At 47.5% G+C, this 25,310-nt stretch overlaps 1 protein-coding gene and 1 long non-coding RNA gene across 9 annotated transcripts in view; both read right to left on the bottom strand.

Annotated features, from left to right (window-relative positions):
* Positions 1–25,310, bottom strand: part of ARHGEF7 (Rho guanine nucleotide exchange factor 7) — a 168,541-nt gene that overhangs the window by 131,038 nt on the left and 12,193 nt on the right. For 6 of the 8 annotated variants that reach the window (XR_004485231.2, XM_049701281.1, XM_033435029.2 and 3 more), the window contains exon 2: positions 9,406–9,492. Coding sequence is in view for 5 of the 8 variants with exons in the window: in XM_049701281.1 (XP_049557238.1) it covers positions 9,406–9,492 (87 nt within the window). In the remaining 3 variants the exon portion in view is untranslated. Of the gene's footprint in view, positions 1–9,405; positions 9,493–9,674; positions 9,776–25,310 lie in introns of those variants that run through there. The other 2 variants (XM_033435038.2, XM_033435036.2) reach the window with 1 other exon arrangement.
* On the bottom strand, positions 2,792–4,114 carry LOC117202774 (uncharacterized). The gene is made up of 2 exons (XR_004485232.2): positions 3,867–4,114; positions 2,792–3,088 (listed from the first exon to the last, which is right to left on the bottom strand). It is a non-coding gene; the product is annotated as an uncharacterized LOC117202774 (long non-coding RNA).

Consider the following 25,310-nt stretch of genomic DNA (forward strand, 5'->3'; position numbering starts at 1 on the left):
AAGAACTGAGATCAATTTTACCGCAGAGTAGCTATAAACCCACTGAAACCAAAACTTCTGTAAGAGATCTAGACTCTCAACTCAGTTCTCCCTTTGGCAGAAACTGAGGCACCTTTCTCATTCCAGCTGATAGGAGACTTAGTGCAACAATGCAAACAATAGTGAATGGAATGAAAGTACTCTTATCGATCTTAGAAAAATGTAAGTTTTTTTGTTTTTGTTTTAAACAAGTCAGGAGATGCATCTGCTACCCTGCAGTACTAAAGAAAGCACTTCCGGGATCAATTCTCCCCTCTCGGCTTAGTGAAGTGGGCGGTGGGCTCCTAGCCTCGGAACCGGAGCCGCACTGGCAGCCGGATATCACTCCCTGGGATACACAAGAGCTGCTCCAGATACTCTTCCAAATGACTCAGAGTAACCGACACACGACTCCACAGGATCCGAAGCTGCCTTCAGGCTCAATTCAGGTCACAAGGTGAAGCTAACAGACCCGCTGGCATGCCTCGATGCTGCAGCTACTGCTCAGCTAAGCACGACCTCATTTTAAAGCACCATCTTTGGCACAGGCTGGGCATTAGCCAGGTAGCCTCCGTCTTAAATGAGCACCTTGCGTGAAGGAGCTCCAAGAGGGAGCTCTGACAAAACGAGCAGCTGTGGAAAGATGCAACAACTAGAATTTTACTAATAAATGCCCCTCGAAAGCGACAAGCTAACCATTATCAACACAATAAACTGAAGTAAAGATGTCGCGGTGTCTCATCTTCTGCCTCTCAGATGATCACACAGACCCATTCCAAGGTCTACAGATTATCCTTTTCAAAGTCGCATTTTACAGAAGAAGAAACTGAGTCCCAAAGGGGCTACGGGTCCTTATCTGCCCCGAACGTTTCCAGACATCTTCTGGGGATCTGCCCTCATACAAACCCAATTCATGGACATCCAAACTGAGGTCTGACCCAAGAGCGGAGACCAGCAGGGTGTCTACCTTCAAAGCCCTACAGAGCGTCCTGAACGCACCTGTCCTGTATGCTGGCACCTCCTCGGCAGCTGGCCACGGCTGAGACCATCCTTCCTGCAAGGGACAGTCCATTCCCATGAAGAGCATCTGAACGACACATCAGAACCCTGCAACATGAGCTAAAAGGGTAGAGGCACAATCGTTCACATGGATAAAGTGAACGTTAACGGACTAAACCTTACTGCTGTCCCGTCCATCTTGTTCATCCTTGGTCTCACGCATTCAACACAGATCTGACCTGAGTGCCTATGCGTGCCAGCACTGGGACCCACGTGTATTCACAGTGCCCTCGAGGTTCCCAGGCCAGTGGGCTGGATGAGGAGGGAGAAGCTTCACTGAAGACTGCAACCCTGGCTTTGCAGGACGTGGACACGTGCCCAGCCCAACACCCAGCCTCTAGCCGAGCCCCTTCCTGGAGGCTCCGAAGAGTCAGACACAAAGTGAAGAGACATGATTCCAATTCCTCCAAGAGAGCCGTCCTCCGCTTTCACTCCACAGTTCTCCTGCCTCCTACCCTCCACCACCCAACAGTGGTCAACAGTCCTCAAAAGGACCCTTTGGAAAAGCAGCCCCAGGTCCATGTGCTGCTTCCTGTCATTACTACTGACAGGCGGGAGGAATGGCGGCTGCCTTGGAAGCTGCACTGAACCTCAGTGCACGAGACGAGGAGGTGCCCTCGCGGCGGGGACGGACGCGGGCCGAGCTGCCGCGTCCCATCTCAGCCTCGCTCCTCCGTCTCCTCCAGCCCGGATCAGGGACACAGCTCACTGGGCTCACCCAGCCTGCCTGGGACCAGCCTGGGGCTTTAGCCTCATCGATACGACAAGTGACAGGAGCTTAAAATATCCGAGCCACCTCCACTTTTCCCATTTCACCCTTAATTCCACGTTGCTCTGTTCCTGGACCTCTTCGGGAAGCTTCTCAAGGGGTGTCACTGTTCAGGAGGCCTCTGATGAGCGGGACGGCGGGCTGCTCCACCTTCGCTAGCTGCGGACGTAGGCAGGCACCCTAAACCAAGCCAGCGCCTTGGTTTCCTGGTCACAGCGCGGGCAGGACGATCCAACCTGAGAGAGCTGCTTGAAGACCGAGCGAGCTGACCCGCGCCTACGGGGCAGGGCCCAGGATGCAGTGGGCACTCAGGGGCCGCCACTCATTCTCGCCACCTCTCGGGCTCCTCTAAGAGCACCGCCACCAGGGGAGGCCCAGCGCAAACTGAAGCTGCAGAGCTCGTCAGAGGGGGACAGCAGAGCATTAAACCCAGCACGGGGCTCCGCGTGACGACTCGGTGGCATGCCCACGAGGCCAGCCCTGCCACCAACCAAGCTCCCCTGAGAACCCCCGCTAGGAGTCAGGCTAAGAGGACTGCCCTGCGATCCTCAGTTCACCTAGTCCAGCCCGGGCACAGGGTGCCCGGCAGAATGCAAACGCTGGTTCGCACCCACTGGGCTGTGACCCGAGACCTCCTCACCACCTCAAGTCTCCACCTCCTCGGCTCCACCTCTAATCCTCCTCTAATCTGGGAGGATTAGACGATACAGCACATATGAAACGCCTAGGCACCTACTTTGTACCTGACAAATGCTAACCCCATTTAATTCCAAGCTGACTGCCCACCCCCAGCCTCTCCAGTGACCTAGACTCGCGCGGTCCAACGTGGGGCCGCCTGCCTTGTGAGCTGCTGAGCGCTTCCAGTGTAGCTGATTCAGAGTGAGAGGTGCTGTGAGTGTGAGAAACACACACCAGATTTTAAAGACTTAATGTGAAAAGACAAAGTAACGTCAATAATATTTTAATGTTAACTACACGTTGAAACAAGAACATTATAGGTACACTGGGTTAAAGACAATGTATTATTAAAAATAACTTCATGTTTCTTTTCACTTTTTTTTAATGTAGTTTCCAGGAAGTTTTAAAAAAACAAATGTGGCTCACATTATATTTCTATTGGATGGTGCTGATCTAGACAATGAGACACCCGAAGACCTGAAGGGAAGTCTAGTTCTCCACAGTGGAAAGCAGCCTGGATGCAGAAGGGACTAACCACTCGCCCACAGGACAGCTGGCCAGGCTCTACAATGGAACACAGAGGGTGAACGCAGACACTGTCTGCCAGGAAAAATTAAATAGAATCATAATATCAGAGTACAATTTGACATTCTCTGCTTATAAGTACCTACAAGATATTCAGAGAATAGTTATTCATCTCCTAAATGACTTTTTAATTACTTACTGTGTCTCAACTTCTTTAAACGGCAAGTTCTGGCAAAAACATGAATAAACTGACTTCAAGAATTGAGTCGGTCAATAAATACTACATCATTACCTACCACTTCCAGCTCACCATGGAGTCAGGAGCACAGGTGACCAGCTAAGATGACAGACTGCTGTGTGACCTCAAACACACCTTCAGTACAAAGTTGTAGCAAACAACTTTACCTGAATCTAGGTCGAAGGGAACACCTGGGTGGGGCATCTCATTCCCAGGGAAAGGACTATATACCTTTGTCTTTGTTTCAATTAATCCTGAAGCCTACATCAACAAGTTTCAAGTTTTCACATGAGCATGGCTTAGTTATTCCAATAGTATTTTTAAATATTCTTTTGGAGAAAATCTCAATCATAACCTTGTTAAAAATCTAGAAGAGAATTGAGCACGAGGACAAAGAAGTTTAACAAAAGAATCTATCTGTCGGAAATACACAAAGAAGACGAACGTTTTAGAAAGATAAGTTCTTTCCCTAACTCATCAGCCCATCAGCCTAGCTGATTACAACACTGGAGAGCCCGCCTAATACCTTTCCCTTCTCTCCCGACTTTAAAGACAGAAAATGAAAACTTCATCACTCACACAGAGGGAAATCGGCACCTCTGCACACAGTCTCAAGCCGTGCTTCCAGCCAGAGTTCCCCCTTTATAGAGCAACCCCGAAACAGCCAGAGGTTACTTGTCAGAAAGCTGGAAGGAGCTCTGCCAACGTCTACAGTTTTCAACTTTGATTTCCTAGGCTAGCAGCTTTCCTTTCACATCCTCCTTTGCGAGTCCAATGGAGGAAACCTTGACTGCGTCATATCTGCTTTTGTTTACCATTTACGCAGAAATGCGGGCACTGCAGACGATAGAAGAAAGAAAAGCCAAAATGTTTACCCCAAGGGGCTTCCATTTTCCCGAGGGCAAGAGAAGCAACTGATACAGGCAGTCACAGGACTGACTGCAAAGGCGTGCTCTCACACACTGCTACGGGCAAGGCAGAAGGATAAAAATGTCTCTGGAGACAATTGGGCAATAGTGCTTTAAATGTTTAAAAGCCCCTACCTTTGACCTATGCACTGCCCTACCAGGGAATTTCTCCTTCAGAGATAATCAAAGATGCAGGATTCTGTACAGAAATGGCCATCACACAGATCACTGTCTACCACAATGAAAACTCAGAAACAACCTCTACATCCAAAAGTGGGGATTAGCACCACGAACTACGGAGAAGCCATTAAAGATAACTCGACAGATATTGAACACAAGAGAACAGCCACTACGTTAAGTTAAAGCACATTATAAAACATTTATACTATGATGTCATGGATATTTTAAAAGCATATTTACGTATGTGCAAAGCGGGGGAAAGACTGAAAAATATACACTAATTTTCATATTGGTTATCTCTAGATGGCATCATTATATAATTATTTTCTTCTTACATTTCTCCATTTCCTGAAGTCTGTATAACTGAATATGGATTATGGGGTAAAGTTTTTCAAAAATACATACCAACGTCGTTCAAACTACAAGAAAACGATAACAGTAACAGCCACTGTCTATTTAGCACCAAAAACACGTGAGGCACTGTTCTAAGTGCTATATGCTAATTCATTTATGCTAATTCACTTAATCCTACAACAAATATGAAGGGCCTGCATCGTGGTGATGCCCCTTATCCAGGTGGTAGAGCTGGCAAGAGGCAGAGTGGGACAGAAACCCAGCGGGCTTCAGGCCAATGTGCTTACCAGCCCTGCGAAGCAGAAAGCTGATATTCATGGGCAACCACCAGGAGGTGAGCAAGGCCCTGCAAGTACACAGGGCGCTTTTACTGAAGGCCCAAATCGCAGTGGGAGAGCACGCCCAGCTGACTGTTCAGCGCCGCCCCAGCACGACCTGCTCGCAGCTGCTCAGCACCATGTGCACAATTCCCGGGAAGTGAGACAAACTGGGTTTTCGGTGAAAAGTTACTCTGTGAAGTGGCCAACTGCCACTGATGGTGATACAGGTGGAGAGGCCTAAGAAAGTAATAACTCAGCGAACAGATATAACGTTGTTAAAAACAGGTAAAAAATAAGACGGCATCCAAGCCAGCAAAGACTCACATCTGTGATGTGAACAAGTCCACCATTCACCCTGCAAAACAAACACCAAAGCGCCACCAAAACAGTCTCATAGAGCGAAAGTCAGAGCGTTTCCTCCTCGACAGTCTCACGGTCAAGGGAACAGTTTTCTTTCACAGTTTTAAGCACTAATAAACGACTACGGCATTATTTCCCTTACATAGATCTGCCTGTTCCGGCTTACCTGTGGTCATTACAGACATACATTAGTTTGCAACTGCTGACGATTTACCTAACCACACAGATTAGTATAAAGTGAGTAATGCTGCATCCCAAACCGGACACCACCTGCTTCTCCAGGAAGGGTCCAAGAAGCAGGGCTGCCTGCAGCAGTGGAAAAGCCCCTCACTCAGGGCCAAACACCAGCTCCGTGCCCCAGCTCCGCACCCCCAGTCCCCTCAGCGGGTTGCACAGCCCCGGCTGGCCTTTCTGCTTACTGCCAGCATGGAGACTCTCACATCCACCCCCACTCCCCAGGACCTGCTGAACCTCTGGAGATGGGTCCACACATCAGTATTGCTTAAAAAGCCCAAGAGCAGCCCTGTGGCTAACGTTCAGGCAGTTAATAGTGAGAACTGACGAGTCAGGCTGTGTCTCCTTCCTGTAAAACAAGGACTGTAATAACTCAAAAGACGAAGGAGCAAACTAAGACAACACGTGGAAGTCCTTTAGAAAGTGTTACAAATAACCAAAAACAGCGTGCTATTGAGAACTGATATCAGGGGTCAGATGGAAACTGTGGAAAACTACACAAAGACAGGACCTGGTCAGCATGAGCAACCTTCTCTCTCACACACGACGTTGCCTGCATGTCCAGGACAAGTTCTGTCCTTGCTACACGTGCTAGGCAAACGAGGGTTTCCAAACACAATATTCCCAAGCTGGAGACAATCACGGTGCCTGGCTCCTTGTATCAGTAAACTTAACTTTCTAGAAAAGTTCCAACTTTATTTATCAAGACATAATAGTTTAAAAAAAAAAAAAGACATAATAGTTCTAAACAGGGTCATCTTACATCCTTATTACACCATTAGGAACATGAGAAAAAACCTAAATTCTTATCAAATTCCATACTATTTAAGGAAACAAAAAAGTCAAACAAGATGCTTGCTAGGAAGCAAACATTATATGAAAGATGAAAAGATCATCCAAGATATATGTGCTGTTTTCCTAAACACAGTTTTCCAATTTTTAAGTTTTTTTAAATTTTCCGAATTTAAAAATGTTTTCCAACTTAAAACTTAAATTGCTTCTCAAAGTTTAACAATAAATGCAAATCGTACAATACTCCTTTAAAATTAAAACTCCTTTCATAATCAGAACTCATTAGGGGAATAATACTTGATTTTCCACAGCGAGTTAAGGTGTGTATGTGTTAAAATAACTGATAAAGTAATTATGACGTTCAGTTCCTCTCTTCCTTTAAGAAATCTTAAGACAGTTTTTTTTTAATAAATTTATTTATTTATTTTCGGCTGCATTGGGTCTTTGTTGCTGTGCGCGGGCTTTCTCTAGTTGCGGCAAGTGGGGGCTACTCTTCCAGTGCATGGGTTTCTCATTGCCGTGGCTTCTCTTGTTGCGGAGCACAGACTCTAGAGCACAGGCTCAGTAGTTGTGGCGCACAGGCTTAGCTGCTCCGTGGCATGTGGGGTCTTCCCAGACCAGGGCTTGAACCCGTGTCCCCTGCCCCTTAAGACAGTTTATAATGGTGGTAGACAAGAAAATACATATACCAAAGACAGGCAGTCTGTTACAAACACAATGCAGTCTAAACTAACCCCTGGAAAAACCTACCTTGACACTTATATAGAACAAAAGCTAATCTAGAATTCAAGCTATCCATCTTGAGTTTCATGTTTGTAATTTCAAAAGCTTTCCTGTCAGTCTCTTGTCTTCCAGCATTTTGTGAAAATGAAGTGTGTAGAGCTACAAAGTGTTTCAAAAGAGCCAAGTCCTTCCCTCCTCACTCCCTTTCCATGTATTTTTCTTTAAAAACACTGGGAAGCCACCCGCCACACTGCGTTCCATGTGTGAGGCTGTCTTTCAGTGAACAAGCCTGTCCCTTCACATCACAGATTACAAGTCTGGAAGCCCAAGTTGAGTCCATACCGTACAGAGTGACTAACAAATGTATGAGCCTTCTGATGTGCTTTTTTAAATTGTTACCTCTTCTGTAATTGAAAGTTTTAAAGTTTAACTTATAACTGAGCTTGAAAGAATGTTAACTAAACTTGCCTCTGTTGTAAATTTACTGGAAGAGATATTTAAATACCACAAACTAAGTCATACTTGACTTCTTTATATAAAAGGAAACCTTTCCTACCAACTACAACTGCCAGGTCATCAGGCAATCACAAGTATTAACTGAAGGCCTACTATACGCCAAGCACTGCTCTAGATACTTAGGATGTGTTAGTGAACAAAGTCTCTTCTAGAACATCTTTAAATAAACTCAATTTAACAAAAATAGTAGCTATATAAAATTTCAACAGCAACCTTTGGAAAACTAAGGATGAGGTGTTTTGGTTTTTTTTACGTTCAACATTCTTTAAAACAATACCTTCTTGCAAAGTGAGTTTCAAATTTAGTCTAATGAGAAACTAAACTCAATAGTTTGAAGGGGATAATAAAATTCCTCAACAAAGGTCAAAAAAAGCAAAAACTGCTACAAGCATTTATTATCACAGCCTAACAGGGAAACTCAATGATAAAACGACAAAGCCCATCCAGCAGAGGAAAAGACCTTTCTGAAACAATGTCTCTCCCACGCCTAAACAGCCACCATCTCCACTTTGGACTCTCCTCTGAGCATTTTCACTTATCTGTACATGATTTCCTCACAGACATCAAATGCTACCAACTTAGTGTTTCCAATCATATTCATAAAGACAGTAATTTACTCTTATCAAACTTCAACCAAGAGATAAGCGTTCCATATAGCCTTCCTCACAGATCTGATGACTTCTACATTTATTTCCCAAGAAACCTAAGAGACGGTTCTTTTAGGATACAATGGTTCTGTTGCAGATGCTTTCATATACTGTTACCTAGAAGCCTGGTATAATTCATTTCAGTACTCAGATAAGGAAACAAAGGCAGAGAGTGGTAAAGCCGCAGATAGAAAAGGCAAGATTTAAACCCCCAACTGACTATAACCACATTAGTCTGTAATTTCCAAATAAAAAAGCAGCTACATTTCTGATCTAAAGTCCTATCCCAGGATTAAGAAAAACCACACGTGGTAACATAAGATGAAAAAGAAATTTCCAGGGCTTCCCTGGTGGCGCAGTGGTTGAGAGTCCACCTGCCGATGCAGGGGACACGGGTTCGTGCCCCGGTCCGGGAATATCCCACAGGCCGCGGAGTGGCTGGGCCCGTGAGCCATGGCCGCTGAGCCTGCGCGTCCGGAGCCTGTGCTCCGCAACGGGAGAGGCCACGACAGTGAGAGGCCCGCGCGTACCGCAAAAAAAAAAAAAAAAGAAAGAAATTTCCAGAGAGCTGCTACTGAAAGACTGTATTTAGCACAGTGACAAAATTCTAAGCAACATGGAAATGACACCCACGCCCCAAGACATAGATTAACATGTCCCTAACCTAAACATCAACTGTCAGAGTAAGAACCACCTAAAGGGAGTGACACTTGGAGGACTGGGGGCCCATTTTCTTTCTCCCGGCTCCGCCTGATCACCTGCTTAGGGTTCTGACGGCTGACCCAGACCTGGATGCGCGTCCCCCGAGAATCCCTAGGGCAGAGTTAAAGCTAAGGCAAGTACCAAGGAGTCAGAAAGCGCCCCTGCCCAACAAACGGCTGTCGAAAACGTGTTGTCACCTGCACCACGAGCTACTGTAACCACCTGTCCCCATCGCAGCGGGCAAAATGTGGGGCTCCTCCCTGCCCTGAGCCCGCAGTCGCCCCTGGGGAACCCGCGAGCCGAGCCCCGGGCGCCGCCGCTGCGGGCCGTTACCACGCCCGCCCGCCTCGCGCCCCAGCGCCCCGCCGGCCCCGCCACTCACCTCCAGGCGCAGGGACGCCCCGCAGCCTCGCAGGAACTCGCGGATGTTGCTCAGGCACTCGCCCTCGCTCCGGGGCTCCGGGTAGACCTGCAACACAGAGAACAGGCGCTGAGCGCCGCGGGCAGGCCGCGAACGCGCCCTGAGGGGAACGCGACGCGGCCCCGGCGGGCGTGCCGGCCGCGCGAGCGACCAGGGCGGGCTGCCCCGGCGGCCCGGAGCTAGCCCGGCCGCCCCCGGCGCCCGCCCGCTCGGCCGCCGCCTCTCCTCACCCTTTTTCCTTCCTCCGGGATGCACCAATCTCAGCCCCTTCCCTCACCAGGAAGTGGAGCGGCGCCGGAAGTGACGTCTTCAGACCGCGCCCCGGCAGGCCCCGCCCGCAACCTCTTCCGGTCCCCCGCCGTGAGGGCGCGGTCTCTTCTCTCGGCAGCTGGCGCTGGCCTTCCGACGCGGCCTACCTGGCCCGGCCCACGCGCGGACTTCTCCTACCCGCACTTGGAGCTCGCCCTCGGACGCGGCCCACGTGGCCCGGCTCACGCGCGGATTCCCCATCCCTGCACCCGGCGCTCGCCTTCCGACGCGGCCTAGGGGGCGCAGCCCGCCCCGCCCGGAGGGACCCGGGAAAGCTTGGCCTCCTCCGCTTGAAGCAACCACGAAGGGACTGTTGAGAACCTGTTGTTTTCTCAGTTCTTCCCTGCCCCCGGCTCGGGGAGAGTGGAGCTGGAATTCTAATACGATGACTTAAAACAATTAGCGACGTAAATTATGCCGGCTGGGATTAGAGTGCAGTGTTTTCTTTTACTACATATAGACCGTGTGCTTCATCAATGATTAGCCAAAATAGCTGGTCCCTCGTCAGCGAAAAGTCAGCTGGGGAGAGATTGTGGCGAATGCAGCCTCCATCACAGGTGAAGAGCAGCAAGGGCTCCTGCAGACTGTCTGGTGCTTGGTCCGAGGCAGAGCTGTAAAGGCCACAGCCACACGTGTAAGCAGTTACAGCTTCCCAGGGCAAGAAACAAAGGAAACCAGGAACGGCACCGGTTACACAGAACTATCAAGGGAGAAGCCTGAGATCTCAGAAGAGCTTTTTGTTGTTGTTCTGAACAGCATGTGAAGACTTTTGTACACTAAAGTATCGTACAGAATTCTAGCATTTGGGGACGTTCAAGACATTTTGTCCTTCTGTCCTCTAGGGGGAAATCACGACATTCCATTAGGCCTCTCTCAGGAATACAGTTTCATTTCAAAGTGGTCAGGTCTTCTAAAACTACAAAAGAAAACCAGGGTGTTGAGCAGTGCCAAGAGGGAGGAAATGACACTTTTTTTTCTCTACAGTTTAAAAATTCTTAGGAGTGCCAGCATATTTCCCTCCAAATACTGAACAGATTTGTTTTTTTCGGTGGAACTTGAGAGAGAGTGGAACAGCAAAACCAAAGCTGCCTTCTAGTCCATTTTACTCCTCCCTCACACTGTTTTTGCATACAAATACAATCAATCCTCATTCACGGATTCTATATTTGCAAATTTGCCTACTCGATAATATTTATGTGTAACCCCAAAATCTGTATTTGCGGCACTTTCTCATTTATAGACGTGTGCAAAGCAGCAAAATATTTGAATTGCCTTATGCACACGTTCCCCCCTGAATTTGAACAAGGCCATGCTCTGCCATCTTCTTGTAGCTCATAATGTAAGCAAATGTCCTTTTCACTCCACTGGTGCCACATTTTTCACTTTTTTTTTTTTTGTTTTTTCTTGGTGATTTCACTGTTTTAAATGGCCCCCAAACGTAGTGCTAAAGCACTGTCTGGCATTCCTAAGCGCAAGAAGGTTGTAATGTGCCTTACAGAGAAAATACGTGTGTTAGATAAGCTTCACTCAGGCCTGAGTTATAGTGCTGTTGGCCGAGAATTCAATGTTAATGAGTCAACAATACGGTACATCCAGAAAAAGGAAGAGGATATTCGCAGATCTGTACGTGAAGCCGCTCCAGAAAGTGCTAAAGTAACCTCTGTAGTGCGTGATGGAGCTATGGAAAAGATGGAAAAGCAACTAAATTTGTGGATTCATGAGATGACAAGCAATAAAAAGAGTGTAGTGGACAGCGTTGTTGTGAGGCTGAAAGCCAAAGAAATTTACGGTCATGTTACCCAGGGTCAAGAAAATGTTAAACCCTTCTCAGCTAGTGCAGGCTGGCTTGCACGATTCAAAAGGCGATACCACATGAAAAACGTTAAACTTGCAGGCAAGGTAGGTTCTACAGATCAGGAGGCTGCAGAAGAATTTAAAAAATACCTGCTAAGCATTATACATGAAAAGGGTTATATGGAAGAGCAGGTTTTCAACGCTGATGAAACTGACTTATTTTACAAAAATGTTGGCAAACGAACCTATGTAATGCAAATGGCCTCCAAAACTCCTGGCTTTAAATCATTCAAAGACTGTGCAACCTTGCTATTATGTGCAAACGCCAAGGGTGACTTTAAGTGCAAACCCCTCATGGTACACAGAGCACAAAACCCACAATCACTTAGAGGGAAAAACTTGAACTGTATGCCAGTCCACTGGAGATGGAACAAAAAAGCATGGATGGCGTCCAAAATATTCTGGGATTGGTTCCACAACTGCTTCATCCCAGAAGCTGAACGTTATCTCCATGGCAAAAACCTTGCTTTCAGGGTTTTATTAATTTTGGATAATGCCCCAGTTCATTGCCGTGAAGAACTCGAAAATGCCCACCCCAACATAGAAGTTCTCTTCATGCCCCCAAACACAGCATCTCTTATCCAACCCCTCAATCAGGGCGTGATAAAAGCTTTCAAGGCAAACTACACCAGGGAGCTTTATAGCAAGGCTTTTGAGGCTCTCAATGCCAATGAGGAGACCACCATGATGGACTACTGGAAGTCAGTCACCATACGCAATGTTATTGGTTATATCAGCACAGCCTGGGACAGCATCAAGCAGGCTACTATCAACAATTGTTGGGGAAATGTTTGGCCAGACTGTGTGAAAAATTTTGAAGGTTTTGAAGGTGTTACAGAAAATATAACGAGCAGTGTCAAAAACATAATGCATATTGCACAACAGATAAGTGGAGAAGGTTTCAGTGACATGAGGGAGGGTGATGTGGAGGAAATTTTGGCAGAAGTGGCAGTAGAACCCACCAACAAAGACCTGGACGAGATGGCAAAGCAAGGCAATGGAGTTAGTGATGATGAGGATGGTGATAGTCAGCCTGAGACTCCAAGAATCGTCCCTCTCACAGCAGCCAAAATAGCAGAATGGAATTCTGCCTTGGAAAAAATTTTCAATGACATGGAAAAGTGTGACCCTGTGCCCGAACGCAGCCTCACGTTTAAGCGCCTCACCTCCACCGCGTTCATCCCTTATGCTGAAACGCTTAAAGATTTGAGGCAAAAAGCCAAGCGGGTGAGGCTGAAGCAGTTTTTCAAGCCAGATTGGGAGGGCAAGTTGCTGACACCGTCACCAAACTGGGAAAGCCAGACTCCTGAGGCAGAGCTGCCAGATCTCACAGGCCACCCTCCCTGACATCTTCCTTCCTGACCCTCCCTCCGTTCCCGTACAGCAAGCCGAGGTCACCAGGTTTAACCCCACCGTGCACTGCCCCATCACGTGTCCCATGGCTCCATCAACAGTAAGGTGGTTTCCATAAATTTTAAATGTTTGATCTTTGGTTAATGCTTTTTTTTGGGGGGGGGGCTTTCTTTCTTGCATTATGCTGTAGTATCCAATATACAGTGTGTATTTGTGTGTGTATGTGAGCGGTGAACATATGTACTGTGTATGTGACTGAATGGAAGAGCTAAATTAGAACAAGTCACACTATGGTAGACTACATTACATAATGCTGTAATTGAGATGGTGTTTTATTATAAAGATATACTGCATGTAATTATTTGTAAATATATATATATATGTTAAATAAGCTATCTTTAAACAGAAATACACCTAAAAACAAGATTATGTATTGATTGGTTGACCAGATGTTGTGACCAGAGGTTCAAAGGAAACTAACCCTGTATTTCTCCATGAACAGTGGTTCAGTAGTTGCTAATTCAGTGGTCATGGTGCCCTTGTAGAATGTAACTACCACAAATAATGAAATCAACTCTACGTTTAAAATTATTGATCCATAAGGATCTAATTGTTATTATTTCTCTTCTGAATTGAGTCAATACAGCTACTGTGAGTTCACAAATGATGGAAACATATGTTACAGTTCTTGATAAAAATTATTAAATATAAACTGCAAATTTTATTTGGAAATATATATCTTCATGAGATGTATAGGGTTTTTTTTTAATTAGTTCATTAACCCATGGATAATCATCACTTACTGCTGGAAAGAGATACGGACCAGCGCCAATTCTATTCCTATCTTGGGGTTTTTTTAATGCAAAAACTGAGAAACCTTGTTCATAAAAATAAGCACATGGAAATGGAAAGGAGTTTTGTTAGGATGCCTCTTTGAAGCCTTCTGAGTTACATAGCCAAAGTCCAGATATAATCTGTCATAAATAAAAACTTAAAATCATCAGCCAACAGCTTGATTGGGGTCTCCTTCAATTTCTGTGAAAGCTAAGAAGTACAACCCTGAGCTGCAACATGCAGTCATCAGAGTCACTCCCCTCCCAGCACCGGCACCCTTTGTGACAGCTGGGAGGCCTTCCACCTGGCAGCGTGCACCTCGGGAAGACAACAAAGGGTGAAGTGGGAGAAGGCCATTGTGAAAGGGGAGGTGGGACAGTCGGACCAGTGTGATGCTCTCCTTGCTCAGAGACGGCTGCTCTGGCTCCTTGGTTTTAGTTGAGCATGGATGCAAGCTGAGGACCTAGAAATGGAAATGGATTTCCTTAAAACTATCCTGAACTTTACCTAAAGCAACATACCTGTTTGGAGAACTGTAATGTAAAAGAGTCAAAACTTTATAGTAAGTAGTTCCTAACTGTAACACACATACTGACCGCAAACAAGCCACTTGACCCCTCTATGTCTACACCTCTATCTCCAGTTTAAGGCTGACACGTTCAGCTTTTGTCAACAGGGCTGTTGGGAGGATCAGATGCATAATAAATTGGTCTGACAATATTGGACCTAGACTCCTGCCAGGTCATGTGATGAGCACTGTGACTGCAAAGAAGAGGGGGGCACAGCCCCTGCCCTCGGTGAGGAAGAACTGCTCACAGTGTGGCAAGTGCAGCCACACAGGTGTATGCTCAGGACCCTGGAGGCACAGACAGGGCAGGCCAGAGGCTTAGCCACCCCAAACAGTGACAACCGAGTTGGGGACGAAAGGGTGAAGAGGCAGATGGGACTGCATTATCAAGGGTGTGACACTTGAAAAGTCCATCATGTTTTCAAGGGTGGTGAATAATCAGGGCAACTGAGATCATGGGTGAAGCTGCAATGGAAAAAAATGCATTGGAGTGATGATGATACAAAAGGAGATATTTAAAAGCTCCCCCTCCCACCATATTTTGCTGAAGAAGCTGTATGAATGGTAAGTGAGCACATGAAAAAGTGTTGAGCATCATTAGTCATCAGGGAAATGCAAATTAAAAGCACAGATAACACTACCCACCCACCAGAGCAGTGAGATGGAAAAGGCTGACAGTATCGAGCGTTGGCAAGGATGGGAAGCAACTGGAGCTCCCACGCGTGACCGGTGGGAGTGTCAGGTGGTGCGCTTGGGAAACCGGCAGTTCCTTGCAAAGTTAAACATACCTAAGCCCCAGCAATTCCTCCCCTAGGTGTTTACCCAAGAGGGATGAAAACATATGGCCACAAAAAGCCGTGTTCAAGAATGTTTACAGCGGCTTTATTTACAGTCACCAGAGCCTTCAGAACCTGAAGGCGAGCTCCGCTCAGTGCATCTCCAGATGTGTTCAGAGAGGAGCTCTGGCCTCAGATGACCAACAGCTGCCCCATGTGCTTTCCAGAAATCCTCTCCCAAACTTGCCACGATAATAAACTCCAGGCTTTCCCGCCAAAACCTCTAATCAGGCAGAGGCATAGACAGCCCCCAAACCATTGTGATTTTCCTTTGAAATATGGCTTTTGTACTCAATGTTTGGCAAGGGGTGTGTCTGACACTCTGAGAATTTGCTACAAACTAAATCACAAGGCAATGTTAAGGCCAGACTTCAGAGACCTCCGCAGCTGCCCAGCTCCCACCTTCTCAACTCCTTTCTACCACCCACTCCACGCCGGGGACAGCCAGCTCGACCCTCAGTCCAAATAAAGTGCCAACTAGAGGAGCTGCCTTCTCTCCAAGTCTGAAGGAGTTTAGAGTTTTAGTTTCCAAAACTGCTTGAGGAAGAATAGGCAGTTCTAGCAAGCAAAGAATTAACATAGGTTCAGTGTTACTGCAACACTTAAGATGGAGAGTACAGAAAACCGCTGCAGCTTGTAACAGCTGGGAAACACTCAGCTGCTCAGGAGCCTAGTTCCCAGAAGTGGTGGCCTGAACTGGTGACTTCCCAGGGTGCCTCCATGTCCTTATCCCTGCCCTCATTTTGTAAATAGTCTCTTTGTTAAACTCTCTTCAACCATTTCTGTTTAGCATGCCGTCTGTTTCCTGCTGGGACCCTAACCCAGTGAGCTTCCTGGTGGTACGGTTAAAAATAGAAAACAGTGTCACAGCAAAAGATGAGAAACAATTTAGGGAAAGGATTAGGTCAATTACAGTCCTGCCACAGAACAGACCACCAGCCTACCACACAGCATTTAAAAAGAGTCAGCTTTATATACTGATATGTCACAACCTCCTGGTTACAGTAGGCGTGGGACAAGGAACATGGGGAACAGTATGCAGGACATGCTGCCTTAGTGTTTAAAGAAAAAAGCAAGAAGAAGATGTGCCTGGGTGTTCAGAAATGCATGGCCTGGGACTTCCCTGGTGGCGCAGTGGTTAAGAATCCGCCTGCCAATGCAGGGGACACGGGTTCGATTCCTGGTCTGGGAATATCCCACATGCCGCAGAGCAACTAAGCCCGTGCGCCACAACTACTGAAGCCCGCATGCCTAGAGCCCATGCTCTGTAACAGGAGAAGCCACCACAATGAGAAGCCCGCACACCACAACGAAGAGTAGCCCCCGCTCGCCGCAACTAGAGAAAGCCCGCGTGCAGCAACAAAGACCCAACGCACCCAAAAATAAAATATAATAAAATAAATCTTAAAAATAATAAAAGAAATGCATGCCCTGTCTCTGGAAGCACATGCCGGATAACAGGGGCTGCCTCCAGGGAGAGGACCCGGGGCTTGGAGGACAGAGGGGGAGAAGGAAAACTTGCTTTGCACTCTGTACTTTTTGGTACCCTTTGAATTTTTTACCACATGAAAGTATTATTAAATAAATACATTTTTAAAAAGAACACTCCATTCTAATGTTCTCACAGGTCAAGGTGCCTCCCCATTAGAAAACAGTCCTCTTTGGAGAGCCCAGCTTTCAGTGTGTTGGGGTCCTCGTGAGGCAGATCTCCACCACGCCATGCCAATATGCAACACTATGCTTAAAATCCTAAATTCACCACCTAATAATTAGCACTGAATGTAATGACCTGGTAGCCATGGCTTTATTCTAACTAGAGTGCAGCTGTCTCCTGATCAGGGACCACACTTGTCCATAGCTCTCCGCTCACTCTGCAGCCAGAGAGTTTCAGGGGAGTAAAGGCAGAGGTCTGCAGAGCCCACTTGGAGGCTACGGGGCTCCTCCTGCAAATCCATGGAAAACAGTGACGCATCCAGCAGAGAGCTCAAGGACTTGGCAGCTAAACACCAGATAGTAAATTCGCTCCCAAAGTGTGTGGCCTGGGTTACAAGTAGTTTACTGGAAGACACTTAAGACACTTCAATAAAGTGCATTTTTCTTTGGCTTCCCTTCTTCATTATATCCCAAAGCCCAGCTCCTGTATGGATGCTATGGTCATCTGGGGGAAAATAAAGATGTCATCCATTAGTGTGGAGCTAGGCAAGCCATAAAGGGTGATCGGAAATAGGAATGCACTGAGTTCAGCCATCCCAGACATGGGGGATGTCAGGGGCAGGCGGACCAGCAAGACTGCGTGGCTTAAATTAGCTCGGGTGTCCCCCGAGGCTCGGTTCCCACAAGCTGCAAAAGCACATTTTAAGTCCTTCAGAGATGGTGGCGACAGTCCCAAATTGATACCAATGCCAAAAATGGATTTTTTAAAATGTGGGCATAAGCTTTCACCAGACTACCTAGGTTAAATTTCTCCACTGCATTTGTGTTTTGCTCTCCCGGTAATGTTAGATCAAAACAGGTAGGTGTGTAGTAATCGTCAAATGAGAGCAGTCTTGAAAACAGCACATGCCCTGTGGTGGCTGTGATCAGACACCTGGGACGCAGAGGTGCACGGGCCAGACCGTCATTAATGTCTTGTGCCTTCCTTAAGCAGACGCCATTTCTTACACCTCAGAAGGATCTTGATACAGGGAAACAGGAGTACGAATTCCTAAGACAACTCAGATTGGGCCTTGTAATCAGACATTTTTCTTAACTTAAAAATCAGAGATTTTTCTTAACTTAATTAACTTAACAAGTTTTACCTGTTCATATGGAATAATCATCCCTTTTTTCGTCTCATTCTCATGCTTTCAGCCCAACGGAAACATGTGTTTTGTAAATCTGAGCCACTGCTTACTTTCTTCTTAAGCTCAATTTCTGCAGTGTTTCTGGTCCTTTGACATCCATCTCCTCTCCTACTGAGCACATTTCAGAATGGCTACCGATGTCTTTGCCTGTGTCCATTGGTGGAAAAGCCTGTAGAGAGGCTCGTGGTCTCCGATGGGAGGGTGCCATGTACCTCTGCAGTGTCAGTGCAGCAGGTAGGGGCGAGAATACCCCCAGGAGAGGAGCCCCGCCCCCCAGGAGCATGAGGCACTGGTGGCCGCAGGTCTCACGGGTCTGCTGTTTGCCTCACGGACAACCCAACCCCCTATCTTTGACCGAGACGCCTCAAGGGAGAATGTCAAGTCCTGTCCCCGCAGCCACTGCTGGGATTGCACCGATGAAACCTGTGTCCTCAGATGTCTGTGCGGGGCCTGTGTGGCCTGCCACCCCATTGGTTTACCTCGCTGTGCACGCTCTGCCCTTTCCCACGCAGTGAAGCCAGGGGCAGCAGTGGGAACTTCGGAGCAGCGCCCTGCCTCATGCCTGACCAGCCTTCCCGGTGAAAGAACCCGTCTTTCATTTCTAAACAGCCCAAGAAGCTGCATTTAAGGCAAGTTAACGGCTCTGGGCCAGAAGACGGGACACTGACCACCTTGGAGAAAGTTCTGTTTTCACCCACACGTTAGCATGTGGGAGGCTTGAAGGCGCGCAGAGAGGGCTGGCTGACTTTGGAGAGAGGCTGGAAGCGAAAAGGGAGCCTTCACCAGAGGAGGGAACGTGAATAAGGGGAGAGGAAAAAGCGGAGGACGCTCAGTGGCAAGTGTGCCTCTCTATAACTAGCAGCGAAGACCCTCCCCAGAGGGAACGGCAGGGGAAGCAGGCGACCACAGCTCGGAGCACTCGTGCTGTAAAAGCCTCTTGCGAGAAAGAAGCCAGTCGAGACTTCCCGAGCTCTTAAGTACCCGCAGAGTACCCGCTGAAATAGGGCCGTAGCTGTAAGATGTGGAGCAGTATGTAGTTCAAAACTACGTTTTCAAACGATCACTTAGAAAAACTGAGCTTCATTAGTTAAAGATAAGGCGGCCAATGCATACTCAGGAATTCTATTTCTTCCATACTACTATAGCTGGAACATCTCCCTGCACATTTATAATTTGCCTGTCACATCACTCCTCTGCTCAAAACCCTCAAAAGCCCCCCATTTCACTCAGAGTAAAAGCCAAAGTCCTTTAAGAGAATAAAAGGTAAGACACAGACTGAACGAAAGTACTGCATTTGCAAAACACACATCCAATCACGGACTTTTATCTAAAACATACAAAGAACTACTAAAACTCAACAATAAGAAAACAGCCCAATGGAAAAATGGGCAAAAGACCTGAACAGTCTCCTTACCAAAGAAGATATACAGATGGCAAGGCCACTAAACATATGAAAAGATGCTCCACATCATATGTCATCAGGGAAATGCAAATTAAAAGAACAGTGAGACACTGCTGCACACCCATTAGAATGACACAAATCTGGACTTCCTTGGCAGTCCAGCAGTTAACGCTTCACCTTCCAGTGCAAGGGGTGTGGGTTTAATCCGTGGTTGGGGAGCTAAGAGCCCACATGCCCCGCAGCCAAAAAACCAAAACATAAAACAGAAGCAATATTGTAACAAATTCAATAAAGACTTTAAAAATGGTCCACATCAAAAAAAAAAAAAAAAGAATGACACAAATCCAACACTGACAGCACCCAATGCTGGCAAGGACGTGGAGCAACAGGAACTCTCATCTGCTGCTGATGGGAATACACACTGGTCCACACCGTGGAAGAGACTTACTTATAAAACTAAACATCCTCTTATCATAAGGTCCAAAAATCTTGCTTCTTGGGTAAATTCGCTTTACCCAAATGAGTTGAAAACGTGTCCACGCAAAAACCTGAATACAAATGTTTATAGCAGCTTTATTCATAATTGCCCAAAGCTGGAAGTAATCAAGATGACCTTCAGTAGGCGAATGAACAGATAGACTGTGGTCGGTTCAGAAGATGGAAGATCATTCAGCAATAAAAGAAGATGAGCCACGAAAAGGCATGGAGGAGACTTCATGTTACTAAGTGAAAGAAGCCAATCTGAAAAGGCTACGCACCATATGATTCCAACAATGTAACATCCCGGAAAAAGTAAAACTATGGCAACAGTAAAAAGATCAATGGTTGCCAGGGACTAGGGGAGAGGGCGGGATGAACAGGCAGAGCACAGAGAATTTTTAGGGCAGTGAAACCATCCTGTGTGACACTGTGATGACGGATACGTGTCATGTCCAAACCCACGGACTGCACAGCACAGGGCGAACCCTAATGTACATTATGGACTTTACTTAGTAATGTATCGGTACTGCTTCATCAACTGTAACAGGTGTCCCACACTAGCACAAGACGTTAATAATAGGGGAAAGTGGAGAGGGGTGGATGGAAAGTCTGTGTACTTTCTGCTAAATTTTCTGGAAACCTAAAACTGCAAATAAAGTCTACTCATTTATTTTTAAAGTCAAAGTCCTTATGATGGCTGAGCAGGCCCTGCACGGTCTGTTCCCTCGTTCCCTCCTTGACCTCATCATCAGCCAGCTGCTACTCTCCCCCAACTCACAGTGGCCTCTGCTGTTCCCAGAATTTGCCAGGCAGGCTCCTACCTCAGGACCTTTGCACAGCCTAGTCTCTCCACCTGAAATTCCCTTCTCCCCAATATTCACGTCACGCCTTGCTCATATACATCAAGTCTTTGTTCAAATGTCACTTCTCTGTAACGCCTACCCTACCTACCAGAAGTAAAACTGCAATGTCACCCTAATTGCTGGCATCCCCCCCATTTTTCTCCATAGCCCTATCACTGTCTAACGTGCTGTGCAATCTACTTGTGTACTATGTACGCGTCCAGAATACCTCCCTGTGCCGTGAAATATATGCCCCATAGGCAGTCTGTTTGATGAGTGTTACATCTCAACACCTGGCACATACAAGCACTTAGTATATTATTGGTTCAGTGAATTAATGGTTTAATTAAGGACCTTTGCCTATGACACTAATTCAGTACCAGAATCACTTGGTTATAGCCACCTGAAGTGAAGGTGTGATGCTGACAGCACCTAGAACCAGAAAGTAATATAATTGGTCTCATATGAGAATTGAATATTTGAGACAGGAACTGTGCTGAAAAACACTTGGAAATATAATCACCGTAGACAAAACATTACAGAGACATAAAAGACGCTCTTGGGTTTTACCATAAACCCTAAGCCCTGTCTGTCACGGCTGACGGATGCATCCTGTTACCACCGGCTCCGTCTGAGGCCGGCCGCCCGGCTGCTGCCCAGCCCTCCGAGGACCGCCAGCTCGGCGTCCAGGGCTCCGTTTTCGCTCTGTGGGTATCAGGCGTCGGTCAGCCGGGCGCCGCTGAGAGCCAGCACTCTGGTTTCAGCGCCGTCTCCTGTCACTAAGGAAGATCGCTGCCTCGAAGCGGGGCTCCCGGAACCAGCTGGCTGGCTCCCCCAGGCCTCGGCTCCTGTCGGCGGCTGGCATGTTGTACAGCCGCCCACGAGACCTGCGTGGGGACAGGCTTGCCTTATGGCCGGGTCCTAAGTTTCACAAAGGGGCCGGAACAAGCTGATGAGGCCCTCTCGTGATTCTGACATTTCAGAGCTGAGAGACACACGGGGAGAGCGGGACAGGGAAAGCAGTGAGGAAGGGCGCCGCCAGCGCTGCCGCTTGTCCTTGGTCCGCTAGCTCGTCTCCCCGCTCGTCTCCCCGTCCCCCCGGTGAGGCGCAGCGCTCACCGCATCCCCCTCCTTCAGCCTGCTTCCTCTCTGTCCCCAGGTTCTGTCCTCCCCACTCCACTTCCGAGCCCAGCCGGTGAGCTTTACTTCAGTTATTCTGTATTTCAGCTCTGTAATTTCCGTATGTTTCTTTTTCATAAGCCCTCTCTCTTCGCTGCGATCTCCTATTCTTCACTTGTCTCAAGAGAATCTGTAATCGTTTTTGAAGCCTTTTTATGATGGCGGCTTGAAAACCCTTGTCAGGTGATTCCAGACTCATTCACTGCGAGGAGACGGTCGCTGAAGCTCGTCTCCGCCACGACACCTAGAAAAGCAGGTCCTGTGACCAGACGTGGGTAGGGGTCTGGGAGGTTGCCAGAAACCATCTCTGTTTTCTCCGTATTCAGTGACAAAGTGAATTCTTAGTTGGCTACTGAATTGAAAAGCATAGACTGGAATGAACTCAAGACGCACGTCCTCGGTGGCGGTGGAAGGCCAGCATGCGCCACAGACCCTGCAGACCTGCGGAGAAGCAGGGCCCCAGTTTAAGGACCCTAGGCCCACGGCCCCTGGGAGCAGCAAGGGACGGAGGCACAGCTCAGCAGACCTACTCGCTGGACCCAGATGCCCCCCGCCCACAGCTCAGCAGTGCGGGGGACTTACCCCTCCCCCGAAAGCTGTAGTTTCAAAGAGAACCCTTACCCACAGGTGTCTCCATACCTTTTGGTAGCTTTTAGTGACTCATCATCTTATTTAGCTAGAGTTCCTCCCAACCCTAATATGAATATTTCAAGGATTCCTCCTAAGTGCCTCAACTTAAGTAATACATTTATTAAATCTCATACAAACCTCCTGAGCTTGGCCTCAATACGGATGGTGTTTCTCTTCTATGTATTTTTTTAAATATGTATTTATTTGGCTGTGCCGGGTCTTAGTGGCAGCACGTGGGATCTTTAGTTGCAGCGTGTGGGATCTCTTGAGTTGCGGCTGTGGGATCTAGATCCCTGACCAGGGATCGAACCCCGGGCCCCCTGCATTGGGAGTGTGGAGTCTTAGCCACTGGACCACCAGGGAAGTCCCTCTCTTCTGTTTTATGCAACAATTTTCTAGATGTAAAGAAACATGAGGAATCCCATTTTCCAGATAAACTCCAAGTGCCCCTTCCAATCCAAGGCAGGATTCGTTCCAGGCTCTCTACCTCCATGTTTCAATGCCCCAAAAGCCCACAGAGAAGCAGCATGGGGTCTGCTCTGTCCTGAACTAAAAGGCACTAGGTTAGGAAATTTCCCAAGCATGGGGGTGGGGGCCACATCCAGGTAGGCGAGCAGCCTGTGCTCACCTGTGGAAAAGCTCCCAGGTGACCACATCTCGGTCTCCCGTCTTCTTAAAGATGCACTGCCGTGCATGCAGTCTGGCTAGTCCCAGGTTACGGTACTCCTGGGCTGAGGAGCTCAGTGGGCCATCAGAGGTGCTGAAATGTGTCCCCTGGACCAGCTGCATCAGCATGGCCTGCACATCTGTGAGAAACGCCGATCCTACCTGCACACCTGTGAGAAACACGGATCCTACCTGCACACCTGTGAGAAGCGCTGATCCTACCTGCACACCTGTGAGAAACGCTGATCCTACCTGCACACCTGTGAGAAGCGCTGATCCTACCTGCACACCTGTGAGAAGCGCTGATCCTACCTGCACACCTGTGAGAAGCGCTGATCCTCAGCCCCAGCCAGACCTACAGAATCAGAGACTCTGGGCTGGAGTCCGGCAGTCTATTTTCACAAGCCGTCCAGGCGCATCTGGGCACACTCAAGTGTAAGAACCACATAACCACCTAAGCCAAAGGCACAAAGCGATGAAAAACCCATCATTCCTTGAAAACAACTTGAAATGCAGGTACTGCTAACTCTGATATCAGGTAATTTCACTAACATTTTTACATAAAATTGTAAACATTTTTATACAAAAAATTAATTGTTGGGCAGCTATGCCACTTCCAGCTGTAAGAAAAAGAAAACCATCCCAACCCAGAAATTTTCAAGCCATAAGCTCCTCAATGAGAGAGAAAGAGAGAGAGAGAGAGAGAGAGACTTCTTCCTTCCCTACCCCTGCTCCCAATAATACTCTCCCCACCATCCTCTCAAAGAAGAAGGATTAAGGAGAAAAAATAACTGGTGAGCTTCCATTCCCCACACGTGGAGACAGGCTGAATAGTGCGGGTTTTATTGCTTTGACTGGGAAAAATAATACCCAAAAGCTAAACACTGCTTACACTTACTGTGGTTATTTAGGGACAATATTCCCGATAAACACTACTTGATTTACCTTTATCTCCCTTCTTTTATTATGATATGTAACTAATTGTGAGCATTTTCTAAATGAGAAAGAGAAAGCAAATCCCAGGAGAGATGTGTGTATACTCATAAAATTATAAAACAAATAGTCCTCAACTTGAACCTGAACTTTCTAAAAATTATACGTTGACATCCCTAAAAGGCCTTACCTCCATCAGATCTGGGCTTTCAAATGTCAGCGGCAAAACACAGAGACAGCCTAGAGCAGTGAGTTCTCAGCCACGTCCCCATCTTTACCTTTAAAGCCATTCATGAATGTAAAATGAATCAAAGGGGGAAGATTAAACACCTGACGTTAATTCATTTAAGACAAGACGGAAACCTCAGATGGCTCAGAGTCACCACTGTTTAGTCTCAACACACTCTGGACTTGAACACATGTTAAAATAGGTAGGAAATGAGGGAAAAAACACCATAGATATACTTCCCTGAAGCCACTGAAAGTAACAGAGTTTTCTAGAGTCTCCTTATCAAGAAAAAGCAGCTGAAGGTCAACTTCCTCTTAACAGAATTTCCGAGTTCCTGAGCATCATGATGTGAAAACTCGCTGTAAATTCATACATCCCTGCGTCCAGCGGGCCCTCTGTGGGCGCCCAGCTGTCCCCCACTCTCTCACGCTCCACACTCTACTCCAACATTCTCTGCTCCCCACCTCCGTGTCCGCAGCTGCCTCCGTTCCAACACCCCCTCCCCAGCTCCTCTGTCTGTCCTGAGCTCACACTCCCCCCCTTTACCTGAGCACAGGCGCCCTTGCTAAGATCACAAATGACTGGGTTGAGCGCTCAGCCAGGCCTGCGCAGCACAGTCCAGGCGTGCCCGCTGTCCCAGGATGATCAGTGACAGAGCCCTCTTCCCTTCAAACACACTGCCAACGCTTTTCGGGTGTGGGGTTTTGAAGCCCACTCCCTTGGCCTCTTGCAGTCTACTGGACATCCTCCTCCACTGACTTCAGGTCACCACACTCCCCCCCGGACTTAACCACCACCTTCCTTAGCCCCTCAGCCTCATCCGCATTGCCTGGCCAGCCACGTCTGAGTCCCCAAGGCCTTCTGGAGTTCTCACCTATAATCTCCCCTTGGGAAACCTCACCACCCCA

This window comes from Orcinus orca, chromosome 18 (genome assembly GCF_937001465.1).
Source record: "Orcinus orca chromosome 18, mOrcOrc1.1, whole genome shotgun sequence".
Lineage (NCBI taxonomy): Eukaryota > Metazoa > Chordata > Mammalia > Artiodactyla > Delphinidae > Orcinus > Orcinus orca.